Source organism: Clupea harengus, chromosome 9 (assembly GCF_900700415.2).
Source record: "Clupea harengus chromosome 9, Ch_v2.0.2, whole genome shotgun sequence".
Taxonomy (NCBI): Eukaryota; Metazoa; Chordata; class Actinopteri; order Clupeiformes; family Clupeidae; genus Clupea; species Clupea harengus.
Genome location: NC_045160.1, coordinates 14,072,947 through 14,093,297, shown reverse-complemented (window position 1 = coordinate 14,093,297; position 20,351 = coordinate 14,072,947). Strand labels below are relative to the sequence as shown.

General features: G+C 46.5%; 1 protein-coding gene across 6 annotated transcripts in view; it reads left to right on the top strand.

Moving 5' to 3' along the window:
- ets1 (v-ets avian erythroblastosis virus E26 oncogene homolog 1) overlaps positions 1–18,397 on the top strand; it is a 39,044-nt gene extending 20,647 nt beyond the window's left edge. For 3 of the 6 annotated variants that reach the window (XM_031573579.1, XM_031573584.1, XM_012826708.3), the window contains 7 exons: positions 7,106–7,228; positions 8,337–8,537; positions 8,726–8,797; positions 9,038–9,286; positions 10,946–11,206; positions 14,541–14,659; positions 15,081–18,397. In XM_031573579.1, coding sequence (XP_031429439.1) covers positions 7,106–7,228; positions 8,337–8,537; positions 8,726–8,797; positions 9,038–9,286; positions 10,946–11,206; positions 14,541–14,659; positions 15,081–15,296 — 1,241 coding nt within the window. In that variant the 3' untranslated portion in view covers positions 15,297–18,397. The remainder of the gene's footprint in view (positions 1–7,105; positions 7,229–8,336; positions 8,538–8,725; positions 8,798–9,037; positions 9,287–10,945; positions 11,207–14,540; positions 14,660–15,080) is intronic. The other 3 variants (XM_031573580.1, XM_031573581.2, XM_031573583.1) reach the window with 2 other exon arrangements.
- The last annotated feature ends 1,954 nt before the right edge of the window (positions 18,398–20,351 follow it).

Sequence of the window (20,351 nt, the reverse complement as noted above, 5' to 3'; positions counted from 1 at the left end):
ACTGAGAGAAAGAGCGACAGAGAGAGAGAGAGAGAGAGAGAGAGATAGAGAGAGAGAGAGAGAGGTTCCGGGCACCATAGCAGACAGCAAAGGCCTCTCAGGCCCACTGCTTTGGTGCACGTTTTCATCCTGTCCACCTGTTTTTGAAGTCAGCGCTCGAACTCCAGAGCAAGCGCTGCTTTTGCCATCACGCGCACCGGCGGTACCACACAAAGCGCAGTAGCCGCCACCTGACTGTGTTGCAGACAGGGCACCCCCGCCGACAACTTACGAGCACTACAAGTTTCCACGACTCATGGTATTGCCATGTGAGCCACGTCTCGTACCGCTCACAGTGTGGAGCAGCTAAGTGAACCAGGTGTCGAGCCTCGACGCTCTTTTTTGTTTTGCCGTGGTGAAAACACGTTAAAATTGAATGTGGTGAAATGCGTGAAATACTCCTCTGGATGGAGACGTGCAAATCTGTGCCTTTCATGCCGTTTTGAAGTTTGAACCGGGAGGCACGCGCTCTCCTCTGGCCCAGGGTAAGGGCGTCTAAGCAGCTGCAATCAGTTTCTTCACCTTCCTTTCCTCCTTAGACACATTCTTCTTCCAGCACAGAGAGGGCTGCTCGGGCCATTGAGGGCTGAACAATACGCATGGTAGGCATCTGGAGGAGGCCCGAGAGGCTGGAGTAATGAGCACTGGCTTTTCACAGGACTCGCAGGCACTATATGGGCTCCTGGGACGGAGACGCCAGCTAATGTTCTTAGGTTCTAATGTTCTGGTCATTTGATGAGTACACATATTTGGAAATAGCCACTCATGTGTTACAATGTTCTCACGCAACGTCAGCTTTATATTGGTTCACAGTCTTACTGTGTTTGTCTTTGTGTGTATGTTTGTGTGTGTGTGTGTGTGTGTGTGTGTGTGTGTGTGTGTGTGTGCGCTTCAATATTACTTAAATCTTTTCACTCTCTGCTTGCAACATAAAGGGCTGCGTGGAAATGTACTGGCGATATCTGTGGGAGCCAGCAGAAATCCAAACAGAGAACCAGAGGTTCCTCTAGTTCAGAGCCACATCACATGGCCACAAAGTGAAACATCAAAACGAAACACTTGTACAGTCAGTTAGCACAAGCGTGGAACCTGGCGTGGCGTCCCTCCTATCTCCATGGTTTTCAAAACCGGTGTAGCACCGTGTAGTATTTGTTTGCCAAAACCAGAGCACTTTAACTCCTTAATTAGTGTGCCATTAAAACGCCATCTGAGCTCGACGCCTGGTGTTATAGCTGCGCCTTGGTAACGCTGAGAAAGAACAAACGAAAAGCGGAGCCGCTCACATTACGGATGGCAAAACAGCCATGGAATGCGCGGCATGTCACTTGAAAACAATGTGGTCTTCGGGGAATTCATTAATTGAGAATGCATCTGTTGCCCATTGACTGATCCTAAATGCACAGAAACCATTAACTGTTAGATGTATAATGATTCGCAGACCCTATGGTTTATATATATTTACTGTATATACACATACATATATGTTCACAAAGTGGTACAGTGTGTCTAAGTCAGGAGGGAAGAGTAAATACGCCTACGTATTCCTCCCCTGTTTCCCTCTGAAGGTTTTCACTCTGTGTTGGAAATCTCGAAAAGCACTGACCAGAAGTTTGCAGAAAGAATGCAAGGGACAGAGCAATAGTTTGTCATTTTTCTCGTTTGTTTGGTCCAGCACCTAAACAGTTCTTGCAGCAGTTCCTGCGGATCTCGCCGCCGTTACTCGACTGTTTATAGCTGCACAGGCCCAGCAGAAAAAGTATGCTGCTCTCTTTCTCTCTCTCTCTCTCTCTCTCTCTCTCTCTCTCTCTCAATCTTTCTCCATTCCTGGGCCACCTGCTCTGCTCTCTGAGTCATAGTGCTCCAAAAAACGAGATCTTCCTGGCCCGCACCTCCACATGTGTTTGCTCATGTCAGTTTGTCTGGTTCAACTGTGAATGTGGTCCAGCTACCACACAATTACAGGAGGCAGGGCTCGCAGACACAGGCAAGGAGAGACATAGTGCAGTGCAGACTCATAGAGAGAGAACGAGAGGAGGATAGTGTGTCGGGGGCGTTGGTAAGACAGGGCTGATGGAGCAGTCATGGAGGGAGGTTTTTTTTTTGTTTCGCAAGGGCCAGTGGTTGGCCACTCCTCTGCGTGGTGGTGGCGGCTGCCGCTGCGGCCGGACGCCGAAGGGTTGCATTCGCGATCTCCAGTAGGGGCCGTGGGGCAGACGGCCGGCACTAAGAATAGCCACAGTGTTCCAGGGGTGGGATAGCCCCGGCCCGTGACCTCACAGAGGCCGGCAGCCTTGGCACGGGCACCGGGAACTCGCGAGCGCCCACTTCCATTTCTGTCCACCCCCCCCTCGTATTCACATGGAAATCCAAATAGTGGTAGAACAAGCTCTCCTCTTCAGACCGCCACCCCCCTCAGTGAGAGCTGGCCGGCTTGAATGGGCCCTGTTCATACTGGAGGACTTTATGCCCCCTATGTCTCTCTCACTCGCTCTCTCTCTCCCCGAGACGTGCTGTGAGAGATAAGGATCTTTATCAAAGAAGGGTTTTATGATAGCAGCGCCACCTCCGAAGAGGAACGGCAGAGGTGAGTGCTTCTCTCGGACCCCCGCGGAGGCCCTAAAGACGGGGGAGACGGAGGCGGCTCGCGCGGCCCTCCAGAAACGGTCTCCAGTCATAAAAAAAGAGGCTTGATAGGGGAGCGGAGCTGGTTCTCAGAGCGCTGGCGTGTCTAGCCCTTCCCTCACCCCTCTCTAGATGCTACAGCAGGGCTCGGCAGCAGGAAGCAGGCCCTCTCACATGCGTAAACAAAGTGCACCCACACACCACTGCAGGGAGGGAGAGACACGAGCAAGACAGAGAAGGAAAGAATGAAAGAAAGAACGAGAGTGTGAGAAAAGAGAGAACCGAAAGAAAAGGTGCATTGTTAGACCCTTATGCAAATTTGACATATCGGCCCATATAAATTTCGCCCCAAAATAACTGTCAGACCATGGGGTGACCCACAGAGACCCGAATGGCTTTTAATCACACTCCCACGTGCTTTCTCTCACGCACCCTGAAAGGGACAGACATACATGAACACACACACACACACACACAAGTGTCACGCACACACACACACATCCAATCTTCAATCTGGAGATATTTATATCCTATCTGTGAACACAGCCAGTGATTCTCCCTTTGGGCAGAACGTTGCCTTTTCCCTGCATCTCATTGCATCATTTAATGGGAAGGGACTGGGGGATTGGGAATGTGTGTGTGTGCGTGTATGTGTGTGTGTGTGTGTGTGTGTGTGTGTGTGTGTGTGTGTGTGTGTGTGTGTGTGTGTGTGGGGTTATGAATGAGAACAGTCAGAGATAGAGGCGTCGCGTTGGCACCGTGCCCACTCTGATGTCACCCCTGTGAGGCGCTCCCATTCATCCTCCGTCCAGTCTTGTGATGGGAGCACATTTCAGATGAGTGAATCACCCTTGCCCCACCCAGCCACACCCCTACCCCCCCCCCCCCCCATTCCTCTTCGTTGAGCACGACCACCCCCCCCCCCCCCTCCGGGGCCACAAAATCCCAATTTCACACCCCCTGCCCAGGCCTACGGGCCGTGAAGGCTGCTAATTTGGTTCACGTGTCCGTTTACCCCTCCTCACACACAAACCCCAGTCTACAGCCGTCAGACCTGAACCCTCACAGCAGGCTATGGGTCTGCAGGCCAGTGGGATGGAAACTACACGGCACCAGCTGGTAGAAAAATCTTCTCACCAGGGAGAAGTTAAAACAGCCCTTTCCTCTAACCTGTTGAGAATTCAGATTGTTCTGTTCACTTTTTTTATGTAGAACATTTTAATGTGACAGACTATGAACTTAACAGTTAGTGAAACTCAGTAATAGGTATGTGAGAAGATGTCCTTCCTCGAGAAATATCCTAAGTTTGTCTAAGTTGATGTTCCCATTGTCAGTCAGGAAGAAGGATGAAGCTGTCAGAACAGTCAGTTGTCAGCCTCTGAGTGTGTGTGTGTTCGGTGTGTGTGTGCATGTGTGTATGTGTGTGTGTGTGTGTGTGTGTGTGTGACAGATGACAAGAGAGGGGCCAGAGCGTTCAAGTCCACCAGCCTCACATGGCTACAGTGTGAAGTGCACCCTTCCTAGAAACTTCCCCAAAGAACCCAATTACTTGCCCGGGATCTTTGATCTTTTCTGTTCACTTAATGGAAAGAGGTTCAAAGAGGCCTGGAGCCTCTGAGTGTTCTCCTCTCAGATGCTTTGTCTCCACACAGCGAATGACTTATTGAGGATAAGCTGACGAATGCGAAACAAGCACAATTTTTATGATTTGAATAATCAATAGGCATGGCCACATATCGAGATCACAGACCGACGGAAATATTTTAATACCTTGCAGACTTCTGTGCACGCACAGGGCCTGCAGTACGTAGCAAATGTCACAGAATCAGCAGTTTATCAAGCTGCATTGAAGTTGAAAAAGAAAAAAACAGGCGTGCGGTTCTTGGTTACAGCCACCTCACCTGGAGAAAAAGCTTGAGTGAGTGAGTGAGAGACAGAGGTGCCGCGGATGTGGCCCCACCCAGTGATTTGGGTGCATTACGGATGCAGCCCCGGTGTGGCCCTGGGTAGGCAGACACATGCAGGATCAGGGCCGGGTCCGTTCCATATTCAGCCTGAAGAGCTCTCAGGGCTGGCGTGGGCGCGTGCAGAGCCTAGCCTGGCCGAGCCGAGTGTGGAGCGGACCACCACGGGGCCAAGGACGAGGATGAGAAGAGCAGTTCGAAAGTGCAGATAAACTGAGAGCCGCCCATCTCAAATAGACTCTCTGTTACATCAAAGGGAGTCTTAAGCTGGAGGCAGCCATCTCTCTGTCTCTCGCACTCTCTCTCTGCCTCCCCCATCCCCCACCCACCATCATATACCTCGCTTACTCAGTACCTCGCTTTAACTGCACTTAAAACAGTTAGAAGGCGCCCGCTCTCTGCATGACACATCGCCTGTGTGATGCGAGGTTCACAGTTTTGTTTGCAAGTCTCAGACAATAGGTATGCTGCTGATTTAGCGTCTGCTGTCCCCCCCCTTTCTCTCTTTCATTTAAATTAAAAAAGTGCTTTGTCTGTGGCAAACTTTCATGAGCCTCGTTTCTACATTTGGTAACAATGAGCGGCCTGGCGCTGGAGTTCGTTAGCACGCTGCTGTGTGTGATCCGCCGTTCAAACAAAAACATCAATCTTCTACCCGAGATCGGCTCGAAGCTGCAAAACATGTCAGCCGCTCGCTCTCGTCAAAACAGATTTGCATTCCTTTTTTTATTTTTTTTATGCATTACAGAGGCAATGGACGGATACGGGGATACAGTGATTTTTGGGTAATGTGAAAATGGGGCCCTCTTTTTGTGCCATGCAAATGCCTGACACAAAGCCAGTAAAATGGAGCCGCTAATGTGCAATTAAGAGCTCCAAATGGAGTGGGGGGGGGGGGGGCGTCCCGGGCCTAATTGAATCACGCAGCAGCACATTATTGTTCTCATCCATTTGAGAGCTCCTGCTTAATGTAGTTCTGTCAAGTTCCCCAGCTCCAGCGCCTGGTCACTCAGACAAGATGTGATGGGAGTGAGAGAGAGAGAGAGATGGTGGGAGAGAGAGAGATGGTGGGAGAGAGAGAGCGAGAGAGAGAGTGAGACAGAGAGGGATGGTGGAAGAGATGGGGAGTGTGAGGGAGTGAGTGAGAGAGAGAAAAAGAGAAAGAGGCTGTGGGGAGAGAAGGACAGCTGTTGTGCATTCCAGACAGAGCCTGTCGCGTCAACGAGGAGCAAAGAAAAAAAGAAGGGGGCAGAAAAAAGAAAAGAAGAAGGAAAAAAAGCGTGAAGTACGAGGCAGTCTGAGCTGGCAGATCAAACTCAGAACGCAGTAGCACTGCCAGAACATCTGGGTGGTGGAAGGAGAGCAGTGACTGGGAGCAAAACACACACACACACACACACACACACACACACACAGACACAGACACAGACACACACACACACACACACACACACACACACACAAAAGCCACCACACCACAATCTCCACACCCTACCCTAAAGCCTCCTTTGCCGTGTGATAGCAAAGAAACCTCAATAGATCTATCATTGCTTCTCATTAGGGTTAATGTAGCTTAACCCCCCCCCCCCACAATTTTCTCCAAATGAACTCTGCAGTCACCGGACCTCCGTCTGCCTCTGTCTCTGCCTCATTTTATGGGCCTCACACTGGGAGGCCTCTGCCTTGCTGGCCCTCGTGAAGGCCTGGAGGGTGGGGGGTGGGGGGGGTGTGTGAGGTCATGGGGGGTTTCCCCCTTCTTCTTCTTCTCTGTCTCTGCCACCCCTAATTGGATCAGGGGCGAGTCACTGGGCACTGTTTAACGCCATCAAAAAGGGCCTCTGTGTGTCCTGCTGAGTGCTCAGTGGCTGTGAGAAGCAGAACAGAGACCCGTGTGTTCACTGACCCCACCATCCCAAACAACCCCCCCCCCCCACCCCCGCAGCCCCCTCGGGACTCCACTGTCCGCCAGGGCTCCCCGTGACATCATCACCCCGTGGCCTCGACCTCACGGCCCTGACTGCTTGACCCCTGCAGTGGCCGTCCGACAGTAGCCACTCTGTCTCTCGGGGGGACAACATGTGGTATGAAGGGCACTCACTGTGACCCATATCCAGGGGTTATCAGACCCTCATGAGGCCCGTGGTCCTGGTTCCACACAAAGCTGTCGCAGACCACCGTCAGGTCTTTGAACACGGGGGTCAAGGGATAAAAGGACACACAGGGGGTCTGCAGAAAGCTGGTGGACGTATCAACTGTCCTACTAAACAAGCAAGCAGTGGCAAGAAATCCTTGTTCCTCCTCACCAAAACAAAAAGCAGAACGTTGTGTCCCTTTCTCTCACACCACTATGAGCTAATTTCACTCCATCTAGAAGTCATCCGTGCGAGACTCTGGTGCAAGCGCTTAATCATTGTGAAATCCCTTTAAACGCCATTACTTGGAATTGATGTTGACTCTTCTCTTGTTTTGTTTTTTTCCAGTAGACCTGGACTGCGGAGACATGCCTCTGCTCACGCCTGGAAGCAAAGAGATGATGTCACAGGCTCTCAAAGCCACCTTCAGTGGTTTTACCAAGGAGCAACAAAGACTGGGAATCCCCAAAGGTAAAAAACTTGTGATGTCTGTGATGAACACCGTCTCTGTCTGTCGCGCTGTTTAGAGCATTACACTGGTTAGAGGCCATTTGGACCATTATAGAATTAGTGTTTAACCGCATGTCCCAAATGAGGAACAATGTCCACGTCACATCGGCAGTTTAACTTTAACTGTTCCCCTCAAGTTTGTTTGTCTACTCAATAAAGCCATGATGCTATTAGGCAGAAAACAACATTCAACATATCTGATGCAGACAAAGTGGATGATTTTTTTCTTTTCTCTTTAACATATCCACTGCTGCTCAAAAATGTGTGGTTTTGGAGACAGAGCGCTGAGAAGGGCAAGGAGATGGACACATGACAGCTATAAGCAGCAGTTGTGAATTAAGTTTTTTCAAATTGAGGCAGACCACAGAATGCTTCGCTCTGTGCGTTTCGGGCGGCCAGGCGAGCCTGCTCGGTCCGCACCGGGTTTGTGCGGCCTGTCTGTAAATAGCTGAGGAGAAAAGGGCCTGTCTGATCAGATTCAAAGCAGGATGAGGGACGTGTGGCCCGAAAGCCCTGGGAAGGATCCCTGACTCCCATCTGTCTTTCCAACACCACCACCAAGATAATATATCGTTTCGTTCTGTCCGTTTGAAAAAGCAGACCAAGAGAAATGCTGCAATGTCCTCGGCTCAGGCAAGCCAAATGTCTCAGTGTCACAGTTTTAACCTATTTATAGACTATCACGCAACACGCAAAGCTATAGAGAAAAGGGCAGAAGAACAGAGGGTCCTGTTGGCCATCTGGTCGAGTCAGGCGCTGGCAATGGATTTGGCTGCCAGAGGGCACAGACATGGGTAAAATGTATATTTAGTCTGTATTGTATTTGTCTGGATAAAAAACACATGCCAAATGAACAGTGATGAAAATGTTTGACTGAGGTGAATATTCAGACCATTCCTTTATTCAGATTTTCAGGCAATTTAGTATTCAGATGTTCGGCCATTCTTAGATGTTGACTGTAGTCTTTTGCGTGTGTTTAATAGACACTGGCTGGGTCGTTAGCCTGAGGAGTCAACTGCGTGACCTCCCGTCGTCTCGCCCTTGACAATGGCGCCTTTTGTCTCCGCAGATCCCAGACAGTGGACAGAGGACCATGTTAGGGAGTGGCTGACATGGACAGTAAATGAGTTCACCCTGAAGAACGTAGACTTCCACAAGTTCTGCATGAACGGGGCCAGCCTGTGCGCGCTAGGGAAGGACCGCTTCCTGGACCTGGCTCCTGACTTTGTTGGGGACATCCTTTGGGAACACCTTGAAATGCTGCAGAAAGGTGAGAGGAAACACCCGTCACTGCGTTCAAGCGAAAAACTGCGTTCGGCTCTTTCAAAATATCCGCATGGTGATAACCGTGATCATTCAGTAAATCACATTATACACATTTGTGCTGAGTGGTTTGAGTGCCTGATGTCTTCGATTAGTGCCGATTAGTAATTTATCAATCCTTTTGTCCCATTGCAGAAGACACAAAGCATTACCCAATCAACGGCTTGACTTTCCAGGAATCTCGTTATACCTCAGACTACTTTGTCAGTGAGTATCGCTCAATTCCTTTTCACCTGTTCCACACCTGTTTCACAGTACTCTACAGCCATTTTATAAATGGGGAACAATATAGGTCGATGAATAGGGGGATTTTTTTCAGTATAGGTAAGATGAGCCTATATGGGCAATCACAGGCGAGTGAAAGCAGAATTGCAGCCCTGCATTTTTTTTTTAAAGCAATGATGATGATGGAGTCAGTGACATGATATTTGTCTCATGTCCCTCCAGGCTATGGCATTGAGCATGCTCAGTGCGTGCCGCCCTCAGAGTACACCGAGCCTGGCTTCATCACAGAGTCCTACCAGACCCTGCATCCAATCAGCTCAGAGGACCTGCTGTCACTCAAATATGAGAACGAGTCCTACCCCAATGTCATCTTGCGGGACACGCCCCTGAACCCCCTGCAGGGAGATTATTTCCCCATCAAACAGGAGGTTGTTTCCCCCGACAACATGTGTGTGGGCCGCATGAGCCGAGGTGAGGGTCAGCGCTGTGGAATGATGCTGCCGACTGTGTGTGTATGTAAACAGTGTGTGTGTGTATGTCAGTGTACGGCCATGCATGTGTCTGTGTTTTGGTGTGTGTGCGCATGTGTGTATCTGTTCTGTGTGTGTGTGTGTGTCTGTGTCTGTGTGTGTGTGTGTGTGTGTGTGTGTGTGTGTGTGTGTGTGTGTGTGTGTGTGCTTCTCTGTGTGTGTTTGTCTGTGTCTGTGTGTGGGTGTGTGAAAGAGGGAGAGTAAGAGGTAGAGAGCAGAAACGGAATAGAAAGGAAAGTGCAGTGCGATTTCATGACTATGATTACAGCGTTTAACTATCTCTTATGATCAGATGTAACAGAGTTCAGGTTTGTTTTTCCCTTCTCAGGAATGTCTTTTTGCTTTATCTCAAAATTACCATCCAATGTTCTGGTGTATGTAGCTTGCAGTATGATATGTTACATAAGCCAGAATATCCTGACATAAATCTTCTTTCTTTTGTTGCACATTCACCCACACACAAACTTGTTGTTGGTGGTAGGTAGTGTGTAGTATTGGTTTGTTGTGTGATTTGACATCTTGCAATGGCACATGTGTGTGTGTGTGTGTGTGTGTGTGTGTCTGTACCGACAGCGAAGAAAAGGAGGCCGTTGGGTTTGGTTGTGGTTTGAGCACAACCCGCCTCAGAAGCTCACGGCTGTGGAGCCGAATGAGAGGGAGAGAGACAAAGAGTGAGAGAAAAAAAAAGAAAACAAAATTGATTTGCATCAAAGTGAGAAGTGTACAAAGCCACAAAGTTCTGCAGGAACGCCTGTCCCCTGTCTTTTATGTAAAACTATTAAAAGAGAGGTCACTTTCGACAGTCTCAGGTTTTCCTCTCTCTCTCTCTCTCTCTCTCTCTCTCCTTTTCTCTGTATGCACAGGGACAAGGAGGTGTTAGGGAAACCAGAGCATCTTGTGCTTTTCTCATGAAGCCCGCTGTTTTCCTTACCACATGTACATCTGCTGGCTCCTGCACTGATAGTTTGGCCAGGGATTAACAGTGTGGTTTGCACTGAGTCCATAAAAGCCTGGATTTCTGTCCTCCAATCCCCCCAGCTGAACAAATGCATCAAGCAGCAGTGACCTAGTGAAGTTCAGATGCACGATTCAGATTGAGGGAACTGCCTGGGCATTCGCCCGCTAGGTATGTCCAGGGCTCGTACACAATAAATCCCCCGATTTGGCAGAGCATGGTGTGTTTTTCGCAACGTGGGAAAGTATTTGTGGCACCACCAAAAAACGAAACATGTGGCTTCAATTGTCCAAACTGAAGATCTCGGGATCAGCAGAGCCTTGTATTAGCTTTCGTTCCTAAGTGGCGTTCAATTGAAACAGGACTTTTATCTCACGGTTGGCTGGAGATAGAGAAACAATTTGTGTGATTTGCTTCCCAATTAGACAAACCCAAATATCTGCACATTATGGTTTCGTCGAAGTAAAGCAACCGTAGAATGATGTGGTCTTTGTGTTTGAGCAACTTGTCTTGGCTTGGCTGTGTAGCATGGATGAAACACCTTATATTTTAAAAATGTGTTTTTGTGTGTTGAAATGTTTAAACCGCCCTTTCTCACCATCTGTCTCCTTCTCTCCGCTACCTCCTATTGCTCTCTCCCCTTAGGTAAGTTAGGCGGTCAGGACTCATTCGAGAGCATCGACAGCTTCGAGAGCTGCGACCGCCTGACGCAGTCCTGGAGCAGCCAGTCGTCTTTCAGCAGCCTGCAGCGCGTGCCCTCTTACGACAGCTTCGACTCGGAGGACTACCCAAGTGCCCTGCACAGCCACAAGCCTAAGGGCACCTTCAAGGACTACGTGCGCGAGCGCTCGGACCTCAGCAAGGACAAGCCCGTCATCCCCGCCGCAGCCCTGGCAGGCTACACAGGTGAGGGGTAACCCACCGCTGACGCACGGCCACACTACCACACAGGGTCGAGGATTCATTCACAGGCAGGGTGATATCAGGGCAACGGCTAGGCGAATGGTACAGTCATCCATTCACAATTCGCTTCACTCCCCACCCCCACACTCATTCACCCAGTTTGACGTGTACCCATAAAACGTAGTCATGGAATATTCAACTCATAAAGAACAAGTCATCCCCTGACATAGTCGAACATTGCGTTTACTTCACCGCACACTTATAAGACAGGGATCAGAGCCACTGCTTAGAGTTTTTCACTGGAGCACAGTTGCGTTATGACTACTAATATGTTAAACGTGGGAGGTTTTTTTTTTAGCAAAGCTTCTCACTTAACATATTAGTTTGGTAGTGTAGTAGTAATGTATACATTTTTTTGTAGCATTCATAAATTCAAACATACAAACACAGATTATATTCCTTAAAAACACTCTTTTGTGATCTTTGAGCATCACAACAGGTGTAAATTGTCAAGATGAATAGGTTGGTATTTGTAGGCTGGTATTGTTAGCTGAACCAAAGTATTGGATTCAGACCATGGCTTTCTGCATCAGTTTAAGCAGAGCCTTTATCCTTCAAAATATTGTTACGAAGCTGTCGTAGTAGAGCCAATTATTTCTGCATTTCAGTGGGATAATAACACAACTGCATGTTGGCAAAGCTTATCCACAATCAGCCTGGTTTTCAGATGTGAGACCGAAACTGAACCAGCAACATGCAGTTTTGTCTTTTACAGCAGCCCTTTGCCATACTCTCAGGAGCGCTCGCGTTTTATCTGTGTCCTTCATCTCGACCCATTTTTTTTTTCTGGTCGTCTTGGCAACCTTAGAGTAACATGAAGAGATACCAGCCTGTGCACTTAACTCCAGACAAGCACCATTACTCCATCTCAGAGGAGCTCTATTGTCGAACCTGTGTCTGTTTTGGTTTGTCAAGAACGAGTGGGTTGGAGAGGCACAAAGAATGTACCTAGTGCATGTGCACTAGGTACTACAGGGTGCTATTTTGGGCTCTTTTAGATGTTCCATCCTGGATGTCTATGTGTTTACAGATTTTTCTCATTTTATTCTTTTTTTGTGCTTTGCTAGGTTTTCTTAGTAAGGGCTATGTCCAGTTTCCTTGAGAAGCACACTGGCCTTATAGGACGTTGTGTTTGTAATCTCCAAATGCGTTTACAAATTAAATCTAACATGCTGTACCAAATGATGAGGTTTGCCATAGTCTCTTTGATATAAGCAGTGCGTGTTTGCCCTTGGTCTTGATTCTTTAGTGGATGTGTTTCTCTGGGTGTGGAATTATCACATGTCTTTGAAAACATGGCGCTTAAAGAGCTTTGCTGATACCTCTGCACTGGAGAGGATGAGGCCCAAGGCATATTCAGGAACCAAAGCAAGAAAGTGCAAATGAAAAAGCCAATTTTGGGGAGAGTTTTAGTGTTTGTTGGAGACCATTAAAGTTAGCTTTCAAAAGCTTGCATCATTAGGCATATGAACACAAGCACTCCATCAAATTAGCGCTCTCTCTCTCTGTCTCGGTGTATGTGTGTGTGTTGGGGTGTGCATGAATATGTAAGTCTGTGTGTGCATGATTATATACACGTACATGGTCTGTGTTAGGTTTGAATATGTTTGTGTGTGTGTAGCTATTTGCATGTGTGTGTGTGTGTGTTTGTGTTTGTGTGTGTGTGTGTGTGTGTGTGTGTGTGTGTGTGTGTGTGTTTATGCATGTGTGTGTGTGTGTGGTTGTACGTGAGGTGGAAGTGTAGAGAGCAAGATTAGAAGAAAAAAACATCTTTTGCTTTGGAACATTCAGAAGGCTTGTTTATCAGAAAGTGGGCTGAGGTGTTACTGCGACTTCATAGTTAGCCTGATCGTTCTTCAGATGATGCGGTGTGACAGACGAGGTGAGAGATAAGCCAAGGGCTGCGTTCGCTCTGAGGTTTCCACCTCTCAGTCACAAGTATGACAAACCAAGTAACAAGTTACGGGGAGCAATGCAACCACAGCATCAAAGTCTCCACCTCCTTCCCGCCTTTCGTTCAGTGCAGGATCAGAGCTTTGTCTTCTCTTTGCATTTTGGGTTCTTTGAGAGCAAATTAGAGTTTTATCTGGAATTCATTGCAGTGTTTGAGGTCCTTGGGCAAACTTGTGATTGTGATTAGTTTGGATAAAAATGATCAGGAATCCAGAACGTGTCTTCTCAGGCTGTCTTTGTTGCACTGCTAGTTTTCATTTAAAAAAGAATGGCAGTGATCTCATGCTAAGGTCTCGCGCCTTGTTACAGCTACAGCTACACCCACACCCACGGAGAACACAACTCTAAAGTTTTTTTTTTTTACTGCCGTGTGCCTCACTTTTACAGGTGCTTTCCAGTGCTTTGCCCTTCACCTAACCCAAAGAAGTTAAGCAAGCGACCACGAAAAAAAAGGTTTTTGAATAGTAACCACCATGAAACGAAAGCGTAAAGCAACAACAACAACAAAAAAAAACCTAGTGAGCTTCTTGCAAAACAAGATTATTTCACAGCCTGCACCCTAAACCTGCAAACTATTGAAGAAAATCAGATCAGTTATCCCAGACCATGAGTGTGGCATTAAATCTGTATTAACACCATTGTCTTTTCAAAGATGATTTATATGCAGCTTCATTGTCCTATTCATTTCAGTCCTTTAGTTCAGTCCAGTGTTATACAAAGAGCAGTTTTCAACAGTGATGTGATTTTCAGAGTGGCGTTGGGGGAATACGGGCATGTGAACCTTGGCACTGGCTCCACAGTGGGGGCATGTAGCCACTGAGGACCAGGCTCTGTTTCGCTCTCTCTCTCACTCACACACACACACACACACACACACACACACACACACACACACAGACAGCTCCCCATACTCACTGCCCTTATCTTCTGCCCTGGGGAGACTGGCCTCAGTATGAGCTCAGCGGTGTGGAATTCACACACGGCATGGCAGGGCTGCCTAGCACACTGTGCCGACACACACACACACACACACACATACACATACAGATCGGGGCGCTCTGGTCAAAAGGAGCCTTGTGTTTAAAGAGGGCCTTGTTCCCCCTGTCTGATCACACAATGCCTCCGTGTGTATGTGTCTGATTGATGAATAGCTGATATGAGACGACCCTCAAAGGACATACATGAGAACATGAGAAAAATGGTGTTTGTGGATTCCAGAAGTCTCTGAATGCTTTTGGTATCTTGGCTATGGTGTTGGGAATCTCGCGGGCTGCATCTTGCTTGGTCGGTAAGCCTCTGTGTGTCCATCTGGGTCTGTTTGCAGGCAGCGGACCCATCCAGCTGTGGCAGTTTCTCTTGGAGCTCCTGACCGATAAGTCCTGTCAGTCCTTCATCAGCTGGACAGGAGACGGATGGGAGTTCAAGCTCTCCGACCCAGATGAGGTGAGAGCCCAGAACACACACACACACAAGCACACACACACACATGACCTTATGCAGTGTGTGCACTTTCACAACCAGATGCCATGTGGTCACTTTCAAGACGAGATGTCTCTCACAACCACATATTCTCAGACACAGTGAACTGCATACACAATTCTGTTATTTCAAAACTTTTTATGCAGACTTTGGTGGCTATGACCCCTTTAGACGCCAAATGTGAAAGGATCCAGTCATCTTCCACATAAATCTTAACATGTAAAGTGCTAGGCCTTTGTTTATTCGAGCCTCAAAAGCCATTACTGCACCTTAGGCTTCTGGGTGAAGTGGTGTTTTAAACACTCCGAGTGACTGAGTACCCCCCCCCCCCCCCCCCCCCCCCCCCCCCCCCCCCCCCCCCTCTCTCCCCTACTCCAACACACAGGTGGCGCGCAGGTGGGGCAAGAGGAAAAACAAGCCCAAGATGAACTACGAGAAGCTAAGTCGAGGCCTGCGCTACTACTATGACAAGAACATCATCCACAAGACGTCGGGGAAGCGCTACGTGTACCGCTTCGTTTGTGACTTGAAAAGCCTGCTTGGCTACACGCCCGAGGAGCTGCACGCCATGTTGGATGTTAAGCCCGACAATGACGAGTGAAGGGAGAACACGCACGGCGAACAGAACTCTTGACAAACAGGGACCAGAGAAGTATTGCTCATCAAACCCCCTCCCCCAGCCCCTCGTGCAGAACGTGTCCAGTATCGTCCAATCACATTCTGTCTTAACACCTGTTTGTGGTTTAAAGAAAAAAACTACTTTTTTTTTTATCTGAGTTCTGCTCAGACTTTAAAAAAAAAGAGAAGGCATCAAGAAACAATGTGCACCAAAGTTTTCATATTCCGTTGTGTCAAGAGATGGTGTGTGTCTGATTTAATGTCTTTGCAGCTCTGTGGTGGAGGGTTAGAAATCTGTACCGGTGCAGAATAGCACTGCAGTGCAGCTAGCATCTCACCCAGGTAGCAAAACGCAGCCAACATGGTGGGTTGGGACCAGGAAAGTGAGATGGTTTAATTCTCGTTGGACACTGCATGGACGGGTCACGTGTTGCCAAAATTGAGAAGTTTTGAGAAATTATGTATTATATTAACGTATACACTGTCTTAGCCTTCCTACTCACGGCAGGCAATGGTATGAGTTTTACATACGGACCAAAATACGTGTTTGCTTTATTTCGTGTGTTATTTCAGATCATTTGTTTTGTGCCAGTATTATTTTTTAAGCACACAAGTTTTTAACCTTTTCTGTTGAGCGTTGTTGCATTGTTTGTGTAACTTTCCACATAAATGAAGGTATTCAGACAAGAAATAGTTTTTTTTTACCTCCTCACATCTGTCTAGAGAGTTTCTTTCATGTGAGGTGAAAAAAAGCTGAGATGGTAATGGGATGGTGACAGACTTCTGTCTCGCTCATTCTCCCCTCTCGGCCCCGGAGAGCGTTAACTTTACTCAAACCGAGAGAGGGGTTGTTGACATAACTGAAAGTGGCCGTTGCTTTTCAGCGGTGACTGCCAGCGCTCGCACTCATACAGACGCCTGCCACTTCGCAGCAAACGAGTACAGCTATAACTCATCCAGACACTGCAGATGTGCACACTCAACTGCCAGTCGCACTATTACAGCCAAGCGTGCCCTTTTGTCACAAGAGTGCAGAAGACATCAGTCATAATGATCACTGCGTTTTGCCTGACTTTGTTTTCGTCTGCGTCGCCTCAAAGTAGCAGATGGTATTTAATATGCCATTCTCAGAGCTAATATTGGTCTAATACATGTTGAGAGATAAATGTAAATGTGACTGGGTGGGTGATATGAGTAGAGTCACTTAAGGAAAAAAACCGATCTATGACAAAGAAAATGAAAGAAAGAGAGAGGGAGAGAGAGAGAGAGAGAGAGATAGCAAGATAAAGAGAGAGATTCCACAAATGAGAGAAAACTGAATGGAAACCTTGACTATACATCTGAGTTATTGCCTTTGTAAAGTATAGGAATGTAAGTTGAAAAGTCCTGAATAGTTGTTTGGTATTGAGAATGCGGTAGCCTTGCCAAGTGAAAGGAATCACGGCTATGGGAAAAGATTTGGAGATGAGACCGGGTTAGAGAATAATGCAGGACTGAAATAGTTTATGTCAGAAAGTCTGATATTGAGATGGCAAACTTTGTTATGGTGGCTCCTGTTAAATCTTTGTCATACTGCAGTGAGTAAATGATTGGTACATTTTACAAAAGGCTTCTGCTAATGCACTGGGAACAAGTCAAAATGCACAGTTTCTCTTTTGGCTTTTAGTTTCTTTCAACTCTTTCCGTCACAGTCAGAGACACTTTTATTGGACAAAGGAGGGCAATAGAAGCAGTGGCAGCTCACAGGCATTAAAATGTTTTCAGTTCTCGTTTCTGTTGTTGAGAAGTCATATGTAACTTCAAGAATGGTCTGTATTGTGTGTAATAAAAAAAAAAGTCATTGTGACTGCCATCGTGTTCATCACGATGATATATTTTTTTCCACAAAAGTGCTGCCATTTTTGATTGCAGTCCCATGTGGGAAGAACACAGTACACTGGCCTTATGGGGGCAAGCCAAAGTCAAGAAATTTCATCTTAAAAAACAAATGTTATTGTTTACAGTAGCTGAATGTTACCCATCCTGATTAGAATAGCTTTCCCAATTGTCTGTTTGTACAGATTGCATTTCATAACCCTTTATTAAAATGTCTAGATGAAACAAATAAACAATACACAAAGCAGAAATAATAACCAAACCCATGTGAGGTCTGACCACATAAAGCGGCAGGCTCATCTTCCCTGTCGGAGGACGGAGGCCAAGGGACCAACTGCTCTGTGTTTTTCTTGTCCATTCCACAGCGTCCTATTGTATGTTTCACATAGAGCTCGGACCACCCTCCACTGTGGAAGTAAAGAGCCTTGTCGTTCCTCTTGTAAGATTCATGATGCGTAGACAATATCATCCTATCCCTATGTTTGCATTACTTTTCAAAGTAAATGGTATAAGATTCAGGTTTTTTGTTTTTGCGTTTTTTATTTGATGTATTCTGTTGTGTTGTGTAGTTGAAGTTTTATGACAGGGAAGACTGGTGAAGCTCTGGTGAAGAATTGTTCTCATTCAGCCGGTTACAGTGTTGAGCGGTTTGTCGTTTGTTTAGTTTTGCTTTGTTTTGTTTGTCAAAGTAGCCTCTTTTAAATGTCAGCATATGCGTCTGTAACGTAAAAAGAAATAACAATAACGGTGAAGTTTTGGCAAAATCTACATACAAGAGTACTTCAAAATAGAAGTATGTAACAGATAAGGAAAGCATTTTTTTCTGTGTATGTTTCTTTTTTTGTATATTTTATAGTGTTTCTGTATTTTTTTGTTAAATGGAAATTTTAATGTATTTTAGTTCACAAACATTTGAATATTTTTCAATAATTTATATTTTATAACTTTGAAATATGAGATGCAGACAGCTGGTGCTTTCATGGGAAATTAAGGTAGCACAGGACAAAATGTAGCGATTTTTTTTTTCCTTTTTTATACAAAAATTATATGAAATTTGAAGACCTGTCTGCTTATATACAGTTGTGTAAAGAGAAAAAAAGGCTGATGCTGGCCCATCATTATGTTCTGCTGGAAAGTTTTATAAACTGTAGCTTCTATTTCTTATTGTACTTCAAATTGTTACGTTATAAAATATATGTGAAAAAAGTACATTTGTGATTGCCTCTTTTATTGCTAATGGACACTCCCATTACTAAAACACAACACATCACTACAGGTGCATGGGCTAGAATATAATGCTGTAACTGATAGGGTCTACAAGTTTCTATTGCCATTTTGTATTTGGTGACAAGGCCTTTTCTAAACAAAGGCCGCTACAGAAAGAACATAGTACACCAGTCACCTGATAGACGCCACAAGCTAAACCATATCCATGAATTATAACTAGTAAAGCAGAGCAGCTCAGGACAGGTCTGGATTGGATACACTGCAGGAGCAGAGCCAGGACTCAGAGGCCAAGTCATCTGGGGTCTTAGCTGCCTGCGACTTTGAAGATGGAATTGGCTGTGCCTTATTTTAGAGGAGGATCAAGCGAGTTTGTGGCATGTCCCTCTGCCTTTTGAGCGTGTCACCTCCACAGTGGCCAGTGACGCCAGAGGGGACGCAGGCACAGTGGGCCCATTCATGTTTGTGGCCCCAGGCTCCTATAAATTCCACATGTCTAAATAAAAACATGCAAGAGCTGTCTCCTTCTCTCTGTCTCCCCCTCACTCACCCACACTGTCTCTCTTTCTGTCCTGCTTTCGTTTGCCACTGCTACTCTGTCATCCGCATAGTTCCTTGATAGCTCTCTTCCTTTTCTCTTTCCCGCTTTTTCTCTGGGCCAGCAGTGGAGCATGGTGGCTCACAGCTAACATGTCTCTATATTATTCAACACTTATGGAACAAAAGCAGAAAAGCTGTCTCATTCACACCTAACCTAAAGAACACAGATATCATACAGTGGCCCAGACACATACACCATAAAACCGGGTGCGTTCTAACTTATATGGCATATCATTTAGAAACGTAAAGGTCACACTTTGTACGATAATAGTAAACCAATTTGTAAAACCTTTAACCTTAGCCTACATCAACTGCATATCAAAGTCTTGACAATATTTTAGCAGGAAAGATTAAAACAAATCATAGCGGTAAGGTTGTTTCACACCCAACCGTACATATGTAATGTCGCACATCAAGGAGACACAGAAAGAGAGCCAAAAAATACATAGGTAAAGTATTTGAACATGGGTATTTCAGAGGTTTTTTTTCTTTTCATCTCAGACAAAAAAATGACAAAAGAACGAAAGTTTCCATCCTTGCGGGGGGTAGAAAAAAATGCATGAAAGTAGAGGCGTGTCACACCTGGTAGACGGATACGTTAGACAGGCGATGTCTGTCAACTCTGTCGTTCACTGTTTAAAACACTTGCTGCTGGAGAACTCCTCACATAACAGACTTCGGTCTAAATATTTATTCATAACGCCTGTTCTGGTCTCGCTCTCTCTCTCTCTCTCTCTCTGACTGTCTGTCTGTCTGTCAGTCTGACTGTCTGTCTCTTTCGCCCACTCAGCCAGTCTTCCTTATCCTCCAGCTCATTTCTCTCTCAGTGACTCATTCATTTATCTTCCAATAAACACATATACAAAAGTGTGTCCTAAATATAACTGAGCATAAATGCCATACTCAGAATATACCAATAGAAATAAAAATAAAACCATTTCAACGCCTAGAACAGCCCAATAAATTAACATTCAGCGCCCTGGTTCAGCTTAGATAGCACGAGAGGCCTCATGACGCATGTAGGTTCTGCTCAGTAATTCCATTACGCCAGAAATGGTGAAATATGACCCAGGGTAACCCTTTGGCCCATTGGCAGATATATTACAGTGGGGTTGCTATTTTGGTCGTTTTGTTCTCTGTGCCTGGGTCTGGTTCGGGTCAGTGACGAGTGTGAGCGTGAGGATGGTTGGAGCCTTGGGGAGATCATAAACGCTTCAGATTTACCCATAGGATCGGCCGTGTCTGAGGCTGCACTGGGGTTCTCATCAGGCTAACCCAACTCAGATGCGAGTGATTTTCAACGTGACCGTACTCGTAGCCATACCCCAGCGTGATATTC